The following is a 16,107-nucleotide window of genomic DNA, read 5'->3' as shown; positions in this document are numbered from 1 at the left end:
TGTAAGAGTTGGTTGGAATATTTGACATTTAGCTGAATTATGACGTTTATTATGATGCAAATACACATGGAAAAGACGCAGATATCTCTCTATCAAGTTTGACATTCGTAGTTAATAGGTTGTCCTGTGGTAAATGGTATTGCTTTGAAACTTTAAAATGCACGACATTACCCTTTTGTAGAAGGGGTTATTTGCAGCACATCACCCATGCATGATATATAAACGAACAGACAAATGGAAACCTGTTGAACTGTCATTGCATGCAGCCCGTTTAGCACCACGAACAGCACCAACAGCCATAAAGTATGTTTTATGAGTTTAAATCATGGGTCACACAGGTTCAAGCCCTGTAGTCATCATGTCTACACTTGTTTTAGTGTGGATGTATGGAGGCCTGTTTTGATTTTGATTTTTGAACTGTTTACTGGCTTATTGTGTGACCTGGTCTATATGCTTCCTATCAATATGTCAATCCTGAAGGCTTGTTGCAAAAGACACAAACCTGTACTCGCCTGCACCGAAGTCCTGTCTCTTAGCAGACAAACATCAGCAACCAGAACATAACGCAAATGGCCCTTCACACTTGAAATAATGGCCTGCACAGCACTTTAGAAACTTATGGGATGACTGACCCTGTTAACCTCCAACATGCTTAACAACACAGAAAACATTCTTCGGTCAAACAGATGTAGCCTCTCTATCCATCCATCACTCATTCTGTCTGTTGCCAACTGTTGAACAGAATGAGTGATGGATGGATATATCTTTTTAAGTTAGACAACTTTGTCAGTTAAAGATAATTTAACACACAATATTAACTTGATATTTGTTAATTATATAATGTATAGCTCTATGTCACAGGAGTGAGTTAAGGTTGACTAAGAAATCAGTGAGCTTTCCTCTTTAATTCTACAAAAATATAAACTGCTGAGTGCTATATGGTATTTTCAGTGATGGCACCATTAAAACTAGGTCAATTAATTGGTTGTTCTTTATTATTAATTAGGGCGAATTTCTTGCAGTGCACAGCCATACGATTGTCTTGTTGACTTCGATGCATTCTGTGCATGGGTAGTTAATGAACAAACACATTCATCTACAGTCCCTGACAAAAGTCTTGTCGCTTATTTAAGATGTAGGAACAACAAATAATAACTTGACTTGCAGTTGATCAATTGGAATCAGAAATGGCTTATATGAAAGGCAAAGGCTGCTTATTATACCAAAATAAAGTTTTGTATCATTCATTGAGTTTTATCATTGAATTAGAACAGAAAGGTCTTGGACAAAAGTCTTGTCGTGGCTTTAAATGATTTAACCAATCACAGATTAGAGCTTCACCTGTGACAAATACTGTAATTAACACATCCCAGGTGTGTATAAAAAGAACTCCAGCACACCAGACCATCATGTGAAGTGCAACCTGACCTTTCACAACATTCCAAAGATTCAACCACAGACCAAAGTGCTGATCATCAAGAGCCTGAAGACCAAGTCTGCTGCTGAGGTGACAGACATCTTCAATGTATCCAAACGTCAAGTGGAGAGGATAACAAAAAGATTTGAAGAAACTGGTGAAGTTCATGACAAGCCCAGGTCAGGCAGACCCCGTAAGACAACTGTTCGAGAGGACCATTTGTTGCTTCGACAGTCTAGGGCCAGCCCTTTTTTACCTGAAGCAGAGCTACATGAGAACTGGTCACCAGAAACCCCTATATCTATAAGTACAGTTTGTCGAATTCTCGCAGTGGTCTCCATGACCGAATTAGCGCTCACAAACCAGCATTAAACAGAAGACGACTACAAAATCGTGTTGGATTTGCAAAGGCCCACAGCTTGGTGAAAGGATGGACAGTGGAAAAGTGGCATAAGGTTGATTTTTCTGATGAATCATCCATTTAACTGCATCCCAATCGCCACAAATACTGCAGAAGACCTGTTGGAATCCGCATGGACCCAAGATTCACCCAGAAAACAGTCAAGTTTGGTGGAGGAAAAATCATGGTTTGGGGTTACATCCAGTATGGGGGTGTGCGAGAGATCTGCAGAGTGGATGGCAACATCAACAGCCTGCAGTTTGAACAAATTCTTGCTGCCCATTACATTCCAAACCACAAGAGAGGGCAAAGCCTTCAGCAGGATGGCGCTCCTTGTCATACTTCAGCCTCCACATCAAAGTTCCTGAAAGCGAAGACGGTTAAGGTGTTCCAGGATTGGCCAGCCCAGTCACCAGACATGAACATTATTGAGCATGTCTGGGGTAAGGTGAAGGAGGAGGCTTGGAAGATGAAACCAAAGAATTTTGATGAACTCTGGGAGTCCTGCAAGACTGCTTTCTCTTCTATTCCAGATGACTTCATCAATAAGTTACGGTATTTGAGTCATTGCCGAGACGTTTGGATGTAGTCCTCCAAGCTCATGGGAGTCATACACGGTATTCATTCTTTTTCCCAAGGCACCATGACTTTATGCTCCGATGTTAATGTAGCATGTTTATGTATTCAAAATAAAGTATAATTTCTACCGTACATTGCTGTATTTCTGTATGCGACAAGACTTTTGTCCAAGACAAATCTGACCTTTCTGTCCTAATTCAATGATAAAACTCAATGAATGATACAAGACTTTATTTTGGTATAATAAGCATAACCCAGAAGCCTTTGCCTTTCATATAAGCCATTTCTGATTCCAATTGATCAACTACAAGTCAAGTTATTATTTGTTGTTCCTACAACTTAGATAAGTTTTAATAACTTTTGTCAGGGACTGAAGATATGGGATAGAAAGTGTTTGTGCAGCCACCAAAGTTACATTCTTAAATATAGACATGGTTTCACTTTCTGTAAATGTCAATTCATTAGTGTTAATTCATTAATATGAAATGTATCTCATCCAGGAATGATGATGTAGCCTAACTTATCTAATCATCTCCCCTTTGGCCCTCTATGCACTCATTACTCCCTGCATGCATTATTAACAGTGATAAGCCATGAATGTGGTCTGGAGGTAGAGGTCATAGGCCACAGCATCTACACACACTCACATTGTCATAGCGTCAGCATGCTTTAGGGAATCATTATCACTGCAGTTATCCTTTTGTGATAGAATTAAATGATTCATCGAGGTGTTGCTGGATCAAATATCACTTTTCATTAACCCTTATGTGATCGCCACAGAGACTTTAAGGGTGGGTGTACGAGCCGATGACGATCGTAGATATACCGTGAGACAATTGTGTACATAAGTACCTTTCAGTGTTCAAGTGCTGAGGATGAGTCTAACGTAATCGGTCACATTTATAACCATTGCAGCAGCTCCTGTTTATCTTGGATCTTCACGGTCTGCTGTTCATTTCATGCCGCCAGAAGTCGTCCCTTATCCAACAGTTCAGGTGCAGTGATGTCTTTTTAATGTGCACACGTTGAGGGGTTCCTGCCTCTGTCTCTTATGTCAGGATAGAGATGTGCAGCTGATTTAATGCCAGACGTGAACCTGAAATAAATGCTTTATTTACAGCTCCATCAGCCACGTATCATGGATGATCAAAGAAACGGCACACTACATGTTTTCCTACTGGGCTCCCTGGGGAAGTCATGACAACCCCTCTCCTGTGTTGTTTATATAGTTGTAAAAAGGCAATGGTTTTACCGCTGTCTGTCCCTAAACCCTTGTCAAAAACACAACTTGATTTGGGCATGAATCACCACTGACGGCCTCTGTAGAGCTGCTGCTGACGCTGTTGACAATAAACAAGCAGTTAAAGTGTATATAACCATGCTATAAAGGCTGTAAGTGGATTGTGGTATTACACATTGATTGCGCTGATCGTTTCTGAGCAATTATTGTACCATAATTTCAACTGATATTGAGGGACAATTAGCGTGCCGCAGTTTGTTTTTACACCCAATGACGTCCAAATTGATGCAAAATAGCAAAGTGGGACCTAAATTTGAAAATCATGGCTTTTAACAATCTGATGATTATGAGAATAGCTACAAGTAATTAAATAATGAATAAATCATCTCCCATTCAAGGAAAGTGATCCCCTCTATTGTAATCATCCATTTCCCACAGATAACGGTGGCCATCCTGAACATTTAGTTAATTCTACTCCAGTAATCAACCTCTCTGCGTTCACTCTACGGGTTGTAAAAGTCAATGACAAGAAACAACAAGATGCACAAGACAAACTCATTAGCTCGCTCCAGTGTTTGTAGGTAAACGCTGGAAATGTAACAGCCCCCAGATAAGGGAAAAGGGCAGACAGTTAAAGTTTTCACAGTTCAATAAGCCGCAGCTAATGCACTTCTGAAGAGCCGTTTGGGCCCCAACAGAGGGGAGAAGTGTTTGTGTTGCCATCAAGGCCAAGATAATAGCACCCGTAGGACCAGTTTCAAAACTTCTTCTCTCATCTTGCTCACTTTTGTTTTTTTTACCAACTTTTCCAACTGATGCTGGTGCTAATGATGTCTGTGACTTTGAGAGAAAAAACATAGAAATATTTTTGCTGATAAGTTGACCAAATCATGATGTTTGAAATCTACTTCCTGTACTGTAGGAATCTACCTGTACTCCTCAAATGGAGCTCTAAAAGTTCTCAGCTTCTTAAAGCTGAACCTGTCATCACAATTTCCATTTGCATGACGAAAGGAAGATTACACACACACGCGCTAACAAAAGTCAATTTTGGTGTAAGAGCAATCTCCCCGGAGAATGCCTGACTCCTTCCTGCCATCACAGACAGAAAGGAGGGAAATGATTTTGCGTTTTTTTTATCCTTATCTCCAGGGGGAGCCACTAATATGAACAAAGTGCTTTTCAGGCAGCCAGGTCTGTTTGCACAGCTCAGGAGACAAAATAGGGGGGTTGATGGCTGCCACTACCAAAGGAGGATCACTTGCCTTTTCTGGAAAGCAGAGCCGACCAATTACAGCAATATCCCACCGACTGATGTGTTTATCAGTGAGCTGGCAATGGCAGCTTCAGGTAATTCTGACGGATGGCCAGACAGGTAACAGAGGGCTCGGTGAAGGTCAATGATTTGATTCAGAGCATGCTTTCAAAGCCGCTACTACAAATTAGGGATCGAGTGGGCTATTTATGTATCAAAAATGATACCCTCCTTAAATCTGCAATGGCAAGATAAAGTCAATGTCTTACTCACTTGCCCCTCTGGGCATCAGATCATGCAGAATGGTTGATGACTAGATATACAGTATGTCGTAAACTTACAGCATCAAGACAAAACAAGATGATGCCACACTCGATGTGGGAGTATTCATGCGTCACAGAGGATTGAGCACAAGCTGATATTGGCCGCAGGGTGTGGAGATTTCAGGTCTCAGGGGGGTTGAGGATCTCTTCCCAACGGACACCAAATTGTTTTTTCTCTCATTTCTGGAGAACTCCAAATAACGAATAGGCTCCACGGTCCGACAGAGGCAGTGCACATACAAATGCCCACCGGAATCTATTCTTGAAGCCATTACAGAAAATTAGCTACATGTAACTGAACTGGTTGGTCACCAATACCCAATTAAACCATTTCTCATCGTTTTCCAGGACACGTTGCTCTCTTGCTTTATTTGATGAAGGGGGGCTCAGTTGGTAGAGCAGGCGCACATATATAGAGGTTTACTCCTCGATGCAGCGGGCCCGGGATCGACTCCGACCTGCGGCCCTTTGCTGCATTTCATTCCCCCCTCTCTCTCCCCTTTCATGTCTTCAGCTGTCCTGTAAAAATAAAGGCCGAAAATGCCCCCAAAAAATAATCTTTATTTGATGAAGAGAAACTCGAGGAAAACAGCTTGTAACAAGTAAAGGCTTGTTTTCTTGTTTAAGGCCAACATCAAACACACACCCCAGTGTTGATATCAATCACTTTGATTCTCTGGCTTAGAGGTGTGTGTGTGTGTGTGTGTGTGTGTGTGTGTGTGTGTGTGTGTGAAAGGCCATATATCAGGAGCACCTTTGAAAATACAAGGGATGGTGACATTGGTGGAGCCTGGAGTGTCAATGAAAGAAAATAGCTAATGTTCAAGTGATAAATATGCACAAAAGAGAAATAAACAAGCAAATGTGCAAACAAACAATCCACTGAATAGATGCTGAGACATTTGTCTCAAAACCACAAATGTAAAGGTCATGGTGGTGCTAGAGGAAAAGTCATCAGGATCACCAAATTTATTAGAATCCATCCTCTTGGAACCATGATCTGTCCATTTAGTAGATGTACAGATATTAAAATGAAAACGTTGACCTGCTTGTGGCACTCAAAAGAAAATCAGGGAAGTTTCAAAAGTCATTAGGATCCATCCTCCAGGGACCATGAATGCCTGTACAAAATTGAACGGCGATCCATCAAAGAGTTGAGATATTTCAGCCTGAACCAAAGACCAGCATTACTATCCCCAGAGTCATGCTGCAAGACTTTGACGATATTCAAGTGTTGTGATAATGCAAGACTTGCCTTTCTAATAATAAAAAATTAACCACAAGTAATATTTTCGCTCGTTTGGTAGTTATCATTGGAGCAGTCAGTTTTATTCTATTTTTTTTTTACCAGATAAAGATTGTGATTTCTGCTAGACCTCAACTGATTGAGTCCTTGGGACATATACCAGTTTTATCTTTTATTTCACAGTCATAACAAATATCCTATTAGTTATGCCAACCAGCATCAGATTAAGATGTGGTAAGCGGTCTCAAACATCTTAATCATTACAGCCATCTCCATCCTCCGCGGCCTGTCTAACCTGCTGGCCATGTGCAGTTCCCTTTAAGAGTGAGATGAATGATGTTAATCAGTGCATGGGAGCTCTGTGTATCCCTCAGCTGCTGCTTGTCCTGCTGTAATAAAGCAGTCTGCCTGGCTGAGTAATTACTCTCATCTGTCTCAGGCATATGAGCAAAGACCTGACTGGATAAAAGCTCCACTCAATGGCCCCTTTCTGGCAGTCCACAAAGAACAGTACAATTACAGATTCTTTATACAAATAAAAATAAAATGTGCGTGAAGGCAAAGTAAATGTACACACGGTCCTGACTAATCACAGCAACTGTGTAGAGGAGGTGGTGTTTTACAAATGCTTTATTCATTTGAAGACAACATCAGATGGCGTGTAGATCAATTATCTGCCACTTAAGTTTCCCTTTCTTCATTTAAGAGCCTTATTTTAAACAGAAATGTACTAAAACCAAGACATGTCCAAAACATAAAAGTAGGGCTTAATCAAGAAATCTTATAATGAAACAAATAAAAACTAGAAATATACATGAAAAAATGACAAACCTGACATTCTGACAAAGCCCACATTTACAAATATAATAAATTGATGTCTGGTCAACATAAAGCAAAACGTTATGCTCTTTCATGTCCCATTCTAAATGGTTAATACAAGTAGCAGTAATGGCCTCTTGGATGTAGAAAACAGAACAAAGTACACCCAAAATCCTTAGATTTAAATGGAGACGTATTTCAAATGGGTCCCATTTAAGCACTAGCAATGTCTTTCTCGAGCAGTGTCTCTACCATCTTAGGTAAGAAGGCTTCCAGGAAATGAAAGAAGTCGTGAAAAACTCCTGTCTTGTCACTGGCTGGCTCCAACTTGAGCACTACCTTTGTGCTTTCTGTCCCACCCACCATCTGGGGCTGGACCTTGAACTCCAGGGGCTCCTTGAGCTCCGGCTCTTTTTCAATGATGTGCGCTGTGACCCGGGACTCCAGCTCCATACAGCTGCCCTCTGGCCTCAGGTCTGTATCTTTGATCAGTTCCCTTCTCACTTTCCTCCTGCCAGCCCACACCGTGTGCTTTTGCAGACAGATCCAGTGAGGCAATTCAGGCTTGCCTCTTTTTGCCAGTCTTGGCTTTTTGCCTTGAGGAGACACAGAAGCATCGCTGCCAGAAGATAGCCGCCTCTTGGCACCGAGCGCAGCCGTACCCAGAGGGCTGGCTTCGTTTTGGGATTCAACACTGTCACAGCTGTCATTTATTGACGTGTTGAGGGAAGCTGACGTGGTTTCCATTTCCATAGCAACGACAACTGAATCCTCGCCAAACGCGGCGTCTGGGGAGCGAGTAAAGTGACACCTGAGAACTCTTTGGAAGACTCCCTCCACAGCAACGCAAACCTTCTGAAACCACAGCAGCCGGAAACCTTCCCCCGCCATGTGCAGCTGATTGCGCAGCACTTCAGGGAGCGACGCCGATTTGAAGGGGATGCTGATGGTCGGCTGCTCCGTTTTGGCCTGCGGAACCTCCCCGTGGGGGGTGAATAAGCGCACCAGCCCCCATGATTTCCCCTTGGTAGATTTGCGCTGGTACTGCAGGCTGCGGCAGTACTTGTCAGCCTCCTGGCACTCCCTCTGAAAGCTGCGCTGAGAGCGCTCATTCAGGTTTCCAGCTACGTTGTGGGAGAGATCAAAGGGGTCTAAGAGATTTAGGGGGCCCAGTTTGGGACCGGGGGGTTGGGTCTTGGCGGGTTTTTCCTCTTGCATGACCTCCTCCTCTTTATTCTTGCTGAGAAAGTCAGTGATTGGGAGTGCACGTCCCTTCCTGGCAGATAGGACACTACTAGCAAAATCAAACTTTGCGTAGAAGGAGAAGAAGCCAAAGAGCAGGGTGCCTAGAAAAGAAGACAAACATGTACATCAAGAGTGACATTTAGGGTCTGTAGTGGTGATGTCGGCATTGTATTTAGGAGGTAAGATGAGATTGAGGTTGTATTTTGAATTAATGAAGGTTATATAAAAACGTTGCAGGAAACGCTGTCTAACAAATCACGCAATCACATTACTCTCACTTACAGAGGTCCTGTGTATTCCTGCTGGGGGGCACAGCAATAGGCTGACTAGGGAAGGTGCAGTTCCAGCCCTCAATCACACACTCTTCCTCCTCACCTGCAAAGAGGTTAACAACAATGCACAACAATTAATACATGCACACAGGTTAACAAATAGCATCATTGAAATGACAGCAAAACAAACAAATTAGCTTTCCCATTGAATGGGACTAAATCATCTCCAATATTAAAGCACTTCAACCTGTCTAGAAAAAAATCCTTATTATATGAAGTCAAATATTTGGAACATTGAAATAAAGAGATACGGAAATCACAGACTAATTTTATCCAAACATCCCCATACATCAACAGATCGCGTGCAAGTCATTTGCTGTCCAAATTTGCTTGCATCTATTTTCACAATAACACATCAACTGGAAAGCAGATTGTTTCCAACAGACCTGTCACACGACTGACGGACAGCTGACTGCCTCTCTCCACAGTGGAAGAAAAAAAAAAAACACCGGTGATGACAATGACAACATTTCTCAAAACATGCCCCTCCTCATGAACAGGTGGCATTTATCAGGTTAAAACGAGCTATCTGTGTAGTTGAGAGTTTGGTGAATCTGACTTGGAACGCTCCAGCAAACGTCACAGGAAAAGTAAGAGAGGTGTCAGATGAGAACACAAAGACGTTGCATGAGACCCACTGAGGAGCCGTGCAGCACTTACAGGCCATGTCTTTGAGCTGGTCCACTGTGGGGAGGACAGGAGGCTCGCAGTTTTGCAGGAAGAAGATGATCAGCAGTGTCAGAGCGTAGTTGTTGAGCAGCGGACCGGCACCACTGGGATTACCTACAGGTCACAATGAAAACGTGATTGTATTGTTAATAGTTAAAAGGATGAAACTTAGATTAGTGTAACAAGATAAAAGATAAAAGCATTAACATCTGTGTAAATGTGTGGATGGGCTTTTGTGGAATGGATTTGGTTATTTTGTTCCTTAAAAAAGGTGCTGTAGGTAGGATTGTGAAGATCCAGGACTTAGCCAAAAAATGTGAACTTCGATAACTTCTCAGTCCCTCCCCCCTTTCTGCTGAAGCCCAAAACGGTCTCCTAAGCCCCTCCCCCTACAAGGGAGAATGAATGCGTGTGCATGAGCAGTGATTGACATGCAGTTAGACACCCCCCCGGACCTGATTGGTGCATATGAACAGGGAGCTGTGGATTTTTGCAAATCGCACTACCGGCTGTAGGTGTTCTACTGGAACACAGGTTCAGTTTCAGGAAATATGACAACAAGTTAGTTTTATAAGGCTTACCTACTGCATCTTTAAGCTAAGTTCCCACTACAAGATTTTTAAAGTCATCAGTTCGCCGTACTGTTCACACAACCTGCCGTTTTCTAATCTGGAGTTTTAAAGTCGTGGTTTTCACACTACAGGACTGACCGGCGACAGGGAGGGACCAGCTACCAGATCTTTCACCAGGAGGAATCCCCGGTGAATCCATCTGATCTCTCCAAACCAAGTTTTGTCACGAAAACACATGCGAGAAGTGACACGTGAAATGACGTAATACCACGCGTGAGAGCAAGAGTTTTCCAAAACAGGGAATGGATGTCCGCCACAAACGCCTCATAACTAAGCAGGACACCAAAATGAGCAATATCCCCAAGAGAGCATCATGATATTAAGAGTTTTCTGAGAGTATTATGCATTTCTTGCTAAGATGTGCGTTTCTATGATTGGTTTTCACATTTTGTACTTTTAAGGACTTTGTTTTCAAAAGTGCTACACAAATAAAGGTTATTACGGTTACCGATTTATTTTTTAATTTTCAAAAATCATGTTTTCTCAAAAGGAAAATCAATTAAATTTCCTGTTATTGGTTTATTCAATTAAAATGGGCTTTACTGTTTTTTTCGCTAATTAATTCTTCATATACTTTGATGTAATTGTTTCAACTACGTACAGCCAGACACATTTGTTGCAAACATTTATTGAAAAAGCAACAGTAAACAGTACACACTTGTGTGACACAAATCCAAACAGTAGCAATTTCACTACAATGAAAAAATGTCTTTTAAACGCCTTTCTTTTGGTTTAAGCATCAAACAGTTTGGTTCTCCTCAAGTTCTGTTGGGTTTATGCTACAAAAATGGTTTACCTGTAACCGGTTTGCTTACATGTTAGGATGGATAGTGTAACCTGTATTGTAAACAGCCCAGATTCATATAGTTGCAGACTCAGTTCTTTGAAGGGCCAATATGTAATATATTTACTGTAATACATCCAAAAATGACCCCAATGCGTCATCAGATATTAAGGAAACATGCTAAGTTGAAATACTATCTTTTCTGACAATAATGCTAATGCCAGTATTTTTTCTCCTTTTGAAATTTCCGTTCCGTGACGGAATTTCTGTTTGTGTTTTGGCCTGTGTGTTGTTATCAACTGCCCAGTTTGACAGCATGGCCAGGGTTGCCAGATATACCTGTAAAAACGTAAACCCAGCGCGCTACAGCTCTAACGTTAGTACAGCCATGAAAGCAGCAAACAAACGAACGGGATCAACGGAGATAGATTCTACCCAACATAAAAAAAAAAAAAACGCCATGTTTCTAACAGTAGCGTGACCAGAGACGTTACAAACCCCGGGTAAATATTGGAGATGTATTTGAAAGATGGAGACAGCTTAGAGCCCAAAAGGATGCCGAGTTGGCTAATTTCTTCCTGAACGGGTAAGCTTTAGCTTCAGGCTAATTTATCACGGCTACAAGGGACGGGCATTTTATGTCCTTTCAACATTTGTGTATTCACATTGAATTATATAGCTAAAGTACCCGAGTTGGTTACTCGCAAAAATAAATTGAGACACAGCCAGTAAAGTGATCCCGACTGGTCCTGGCTAACGCCGCCATGCTAACCATGCTAACCCTGCTAACGAAGTACCAGGCAAGCTGTTTACAACGTGTAACGTTAGCCTGTTCAGCGGCCGTAGCCGACAACGGTGAGTTATTTTAAGCCAAGAAAGGGCGGGCTGTAAATTGGGAAGAGAGGACCGTGAGTTTGCAGTGTGTTTAGCGATTGTTGCCGTAATTCTAAGCCAATAAAGTGTGTTCAGTCGGGTGGAGAGGACGGCAAGGTAGTAGTATTTTTAGCGGTTCCTACCGTAGTTCTAAGCCTAGGAAGTGTTTCTGTCCGTCGGGTGGAGAGGACAGCAAGGTTGTTGTGTTTTTAGCGGTTGCTATGGTAATTCTAAGCCGAAAAAGTGTGTCTGTCAGTTGGGTACAGAGCTCAGCATGAGCACGGGCTTCTATGACTGTCAATATAGCCAGCATCTAACATTAGCTACCCTGCTGTGCTGTGAAGTAATGTCTGGCTATGTGAAACAAGCGTCTAGCAACATTGTTGTGGATACTGCGGTCTCAGCCTTGGCAACCTCTGTGAACTTTGAGTCTGGGGAGGACGGGGCGGGGGAGACAACTCTCCCCAGTATTTTAAATTTGCACTGCACTAACTATTTTAAACACAAGCTGTGAGTATTACATATTGCACCTTTAATTTGAAGTTAGAAAGCCAGTTTTTCCTTTTACTTTTTTTCCCTTATTTCTTTTCGGCACCTGGCATCACAGATCTACTGTATGCAATCAATTCGAAACGTATGGTTTACAACAGCAGCCCAACATGCAACCGATCCCATCATGCTCTGCTAATCACTCAGCACAAGTGCCTTGTTAAAAGCTGCACCAGCAGCTCAGGGGCTACGGTTCATCAAAGGAAATAAAGATGATATGCCCCAGGAGTAAAAAGGTAATTAGTGTGCTCTTCAAGTGAAAAACATTTTGATTAAGATTTGATTCTATATCTGGGGACATAGCCTGTAGTATTACAACACAAACAGAGCTGTGTTTGTGCCATATTTTTCTTTGACCACAGCTTCCATACCAAGACCCTAAAAGGCATCGCAAATCAGTGTGTCAGATCCCAACAAGATAAGGGACAAGTGGAGTTATACTGACATCTGCTGACCAAAAAATAAAATGACAACCTAAATGCACAGATGACTACAACACACTAATCTTGAAGGTATAAACAAAAAAAAAAAAACGTTGGTTGGAATTGGTGCAGGAGGTTTAGGTGTTTTTTAAATCTTACCAGCCAGCTGCTTCTGCTTGGCCCAGTAGCGGATGGTGTACGCCAGAGGCCTCAGCCTGTCCTCCATCCCTGAGCACAGCTGGAGGAAGCGGGTGTTCCTTACTGCTAGTCTAGTGAGAGATACAGGATAGGAGAAAAGAAAAGCACACTATAATTCTGCACACTGTACAAGATAAAAAAACATTTCTCACAGTCAAGAATTGTCGGCTGACTTGTTGTTAATGGTGATGTCCCCCTGCAGGTTAAGCTCGCGGTGATGGAACTTGACTACGGGGAGGCGAGCGCTGCTGACCACTTGGACTTTGTGAACGCTGGGGACGCAGCGTCTAAGGATTGCAGCTACAAGGTCCAGGACCTCGGCCGGAGAGGCAGTGGACAGGTCAATATCAGACAGGATGGAGTCCTCGGAGCGGCCATCGTCTGACATACCCTCCCCTGCCTGAAGAGAGAGAGAGACACAGCAGTATCCCTATGAAGTTACAGAATTTTATATTTTGCCTATAAATTGTGTGGATCCAGAACCTTATTTTTGATGCCAACACAGGTAAAGAATGCACTTGGCACCAACTATTGTATATGTAAAAAAAAAAAAAAGTCAGACCTGCTCTGTGGTGGACTTGGCACGCGACTGGAACACTTTGGTGTTTTCCAGGTCCAAGAACAGGTCCAAGTCGCAGGAGTGGATGCCGAAAGTGTTGACAGATGAACCAAATGGCTGAATCTGGCTTTCTGCAACCAATCCAAGCATAGTGTTAAAAACGTGAGAGAGCCAGTCTACCACAACCGTTTGCACATTTGTCCCTGAACAACACCAGATTTTTTTTAAAAAATGCACGTTTAGAAAAAGTCACCTGGAAAAAACTCCACGAAAACCTCTTGCAGGAGTTGAACCAGCAACCCTCGGGCCTTCTTTTCGTTTTCTCCCAGCTGAAATCGCTCTACGACGTACTGCATCTGGGCATCCACCTGCCAGAGATCAAAGGACAACGACACAGTCGCTTTGTTCAATAAATAAACAACAAAAATATCAGGTTTTTTGTGCACCAATTTCAAAAGCAATGTGCCAAAAACACTAATATGTAATGCATTTAGTCAGTGTAGTATAAATTGTACATACACACATATATATACATACACATATATATATATATATATATACATACATATATGTATATATATATATATACACATATATATATATACACTATATATATATATATCTACATCATATACACACACACACCATTATTTTATGGTTAATATACAAGTAGTCTATATCCTCGATGTTCCACTTCCGAGATCGCTCCGTTGCCGCTGGAAATTCCGCCGAATTTCAGGCCGGATGACCGTTACCTTCCACTGTCTTTGTGTTGAAATTTTAAACTCCGGTGGATTTCTGTGGACTATGGTTAACTGCTCCTCAGATCTCTGCAGGGTAAATCCAGACAGCTAGCTGGACTATCTGTCCAATCTGAGTTTTCTGTTGCACAACTAAAACAACCTTTGAATGTACACATTCCACCCAAACAAGTTCCTTCCCGAGGCTATTTTGCAGAGGCGCCGCCCATGACGATTGTGATTGGTTTAAAAAAAATGCCAATAAACAAGAGCATGTTTTTCTCCCATCCTGTGATGTGTGGACTAGCCAGACCCTCCTCCGCAGCGCGGAGTGTGGAGGAAGGTCTGGCAATGCGAGAGTAATATACAAGATATACTGTAGTAAGGAACTAAACTTAAGTCTCAAGGATCTAAAGGCCCCACTAGCAGCCCCTATAGGCTGTAACGCTCCTGCCACCCTTACAGACCCCCACTCCTATTGGCATAAGCCAGACTTTAAATTTGACAGGATGCTTACAGACAACAACTGACACAGCTGAGGTTTGAGACGGTCGAGAGCTTGTTGGAGGTTCTGGGAGTTGTTCTTCTTGGGAATCAACTTGAAATCCTTCTTTTCCCGGGGTTTGACACGCAGCTTCAAGCCTTTCATCTGATGCTCAACACAGGACAGGGCCGCCTGTATGCTGTCGGTCTCGTTGAACTGCACGATGGCGTACACACCCTGTGAGTGCACACACATCACAGTCACATTGGGGTTCATCAGTCACTTTCCATATGCTGCAGAGAAAGTGACAGTCAGCGCTCTTGGTTATGAGACATCATTTAAAATGAGCTGCCTGCATCTCATTGTGAACCACTGACTCACCCTGTCTTTATCCATGATAATATCTGAGACTGCCCCAAACTGCTGGAAGTACTCAGCTACGTCAGCCTGAGAGATGTCAGGCTTGATGCCACTGACAAACACACTGCGCTGCTCCTGGATCTTCCTGGTAGCCCGCACCGTGCTCAATGTTTGGTGTTTCCGCCCTTTGACATGCTGATCCAAGCTTGGCACTGGAGAAAATAAAAATACGAGCAATAACTAAACTTACTAATAAAAAGCTAACAAATAATAAATGTATGTAATACACTTAAACAAACTAACGTTAGCTAGTATAACCTTAGTGACATTAGCTAGCTGTTCTAATAATGCATGGCATTGACATCAGCTTCTTAGATTAAAGTTAACGGTTTTTTTCAGTCCGGTAATGTTAGCAACCTGCATAAAAAAGTAACGAATGGCTGTCAAAAAAGGCCAACTGGAAACCTCAATAGAAGTTAGCTTAACGTTACGTTACTTACGGTTTGGTAAATTGACATTGCACAGAGTGCACTGAAACCCTCTCGGTGTCGTTTTTATGTCACTGTCTGCTTCCATGATTGCAAAAAGTAAATTATAACGATAAAGCAACCACTAAAGTCGTCAGCCAAGTTTACGGCCGACCGTTCTCCATGCGCTTCTCAAATCTCCCTCCAGCGTAGACTCTGCGTTAGGTTCCAGTCCGTCTCAAAAATTCATCCGGGCGGTTCTCTTCCTGTTTTATCACAAACGTTCCGGCGAATCTAATTGTATTCTGCAAAGCCAGACATAATGGAAATGATGTATCTTTTCCTGAGACTTCTATCGGACACTTTTCATCTCTGAGCTGGTTTATAACTTCTTGTATTTAGTCAGACTATTTAAATGTATTACTGATCACATAACCTACATCTTTTATTTTTCAATTTGCCACTTTGTCACACACACACAATAAATGTATTCTATAGGTTGATGGGTTAGGGT

The 16,107-nt window shown here is 42.3% G+C and overlaps 1 protein-coding gene across 2 annotated transcripts; it reads right to left on the bottom strand.

Moving 5' to 3' along the window:
- Positions 1 to 7,072: 7,072 nt before the first annotated feature.
- tut1 (terminal uridylyl transferase 1, U6 snRNA-specific) lies at positions 7,073 to 15,819 on the bottom strand. Of its 2 annotated transcripts, XM_078279662.1 has the most exons (10): positions 15,627 to 15,819; positions 15,148 to 15,338; positions 14,800 to 15,003; positions 13,796 to 13,910; positions 13,546 to 13,673; positions 13,157 to 13,383; positions 12,945 to 13,054; positions 9,517 to 9,639; positions 8,807 to 8,899; positions 7,073 to 8,625 (listed from the first exon to the last, which is right to left on the bottom strand). In XM_078279662.1, the coding sequence occupies exons 1-10, from the start codon at positions 15,700 to 15,702 to the stop codon at positions 7,493 to 7,495; spliced, it is 2,400 nt and encodes a 799-aa protein (XP_078135788.1). In that variant the 5' UTR covers positions 15,703 to 15,819; the 3' UTR covers positions 7,073 to 7,492. The 2 variants fall into 2 exon arrangements, with proteins under 2 accessions (XP_078135788.1, XP_078135789.1); XM_078279663.1 differs by lacking the exon at positions 15,627 to 15,819 and having other exon boundaries at positions 14,800 to 15,059; positions 15,148 to 15,238.
- Between the last annotated feature and the right edge of the window lie 288 nt (positions 15,820 to 16,107).

Source organism: Sander vitreus, chromosome 21, assembly GCF_031162955.1.
Source record: "Sander vitreus isolate 19-12246 chromosome 21, sanVit1, whole genome shotgun sequence".
Lineage (NCBI taxonomy): Eukaryota > Metazoa > Chordata > Actinopteri > Perciformes > Percidae > Sander > Sander vitreus.
Note: the sequence above shows the minus strand (reverse complement) of the source record. Positions and strands in the feature narration are given on the sequence as shown.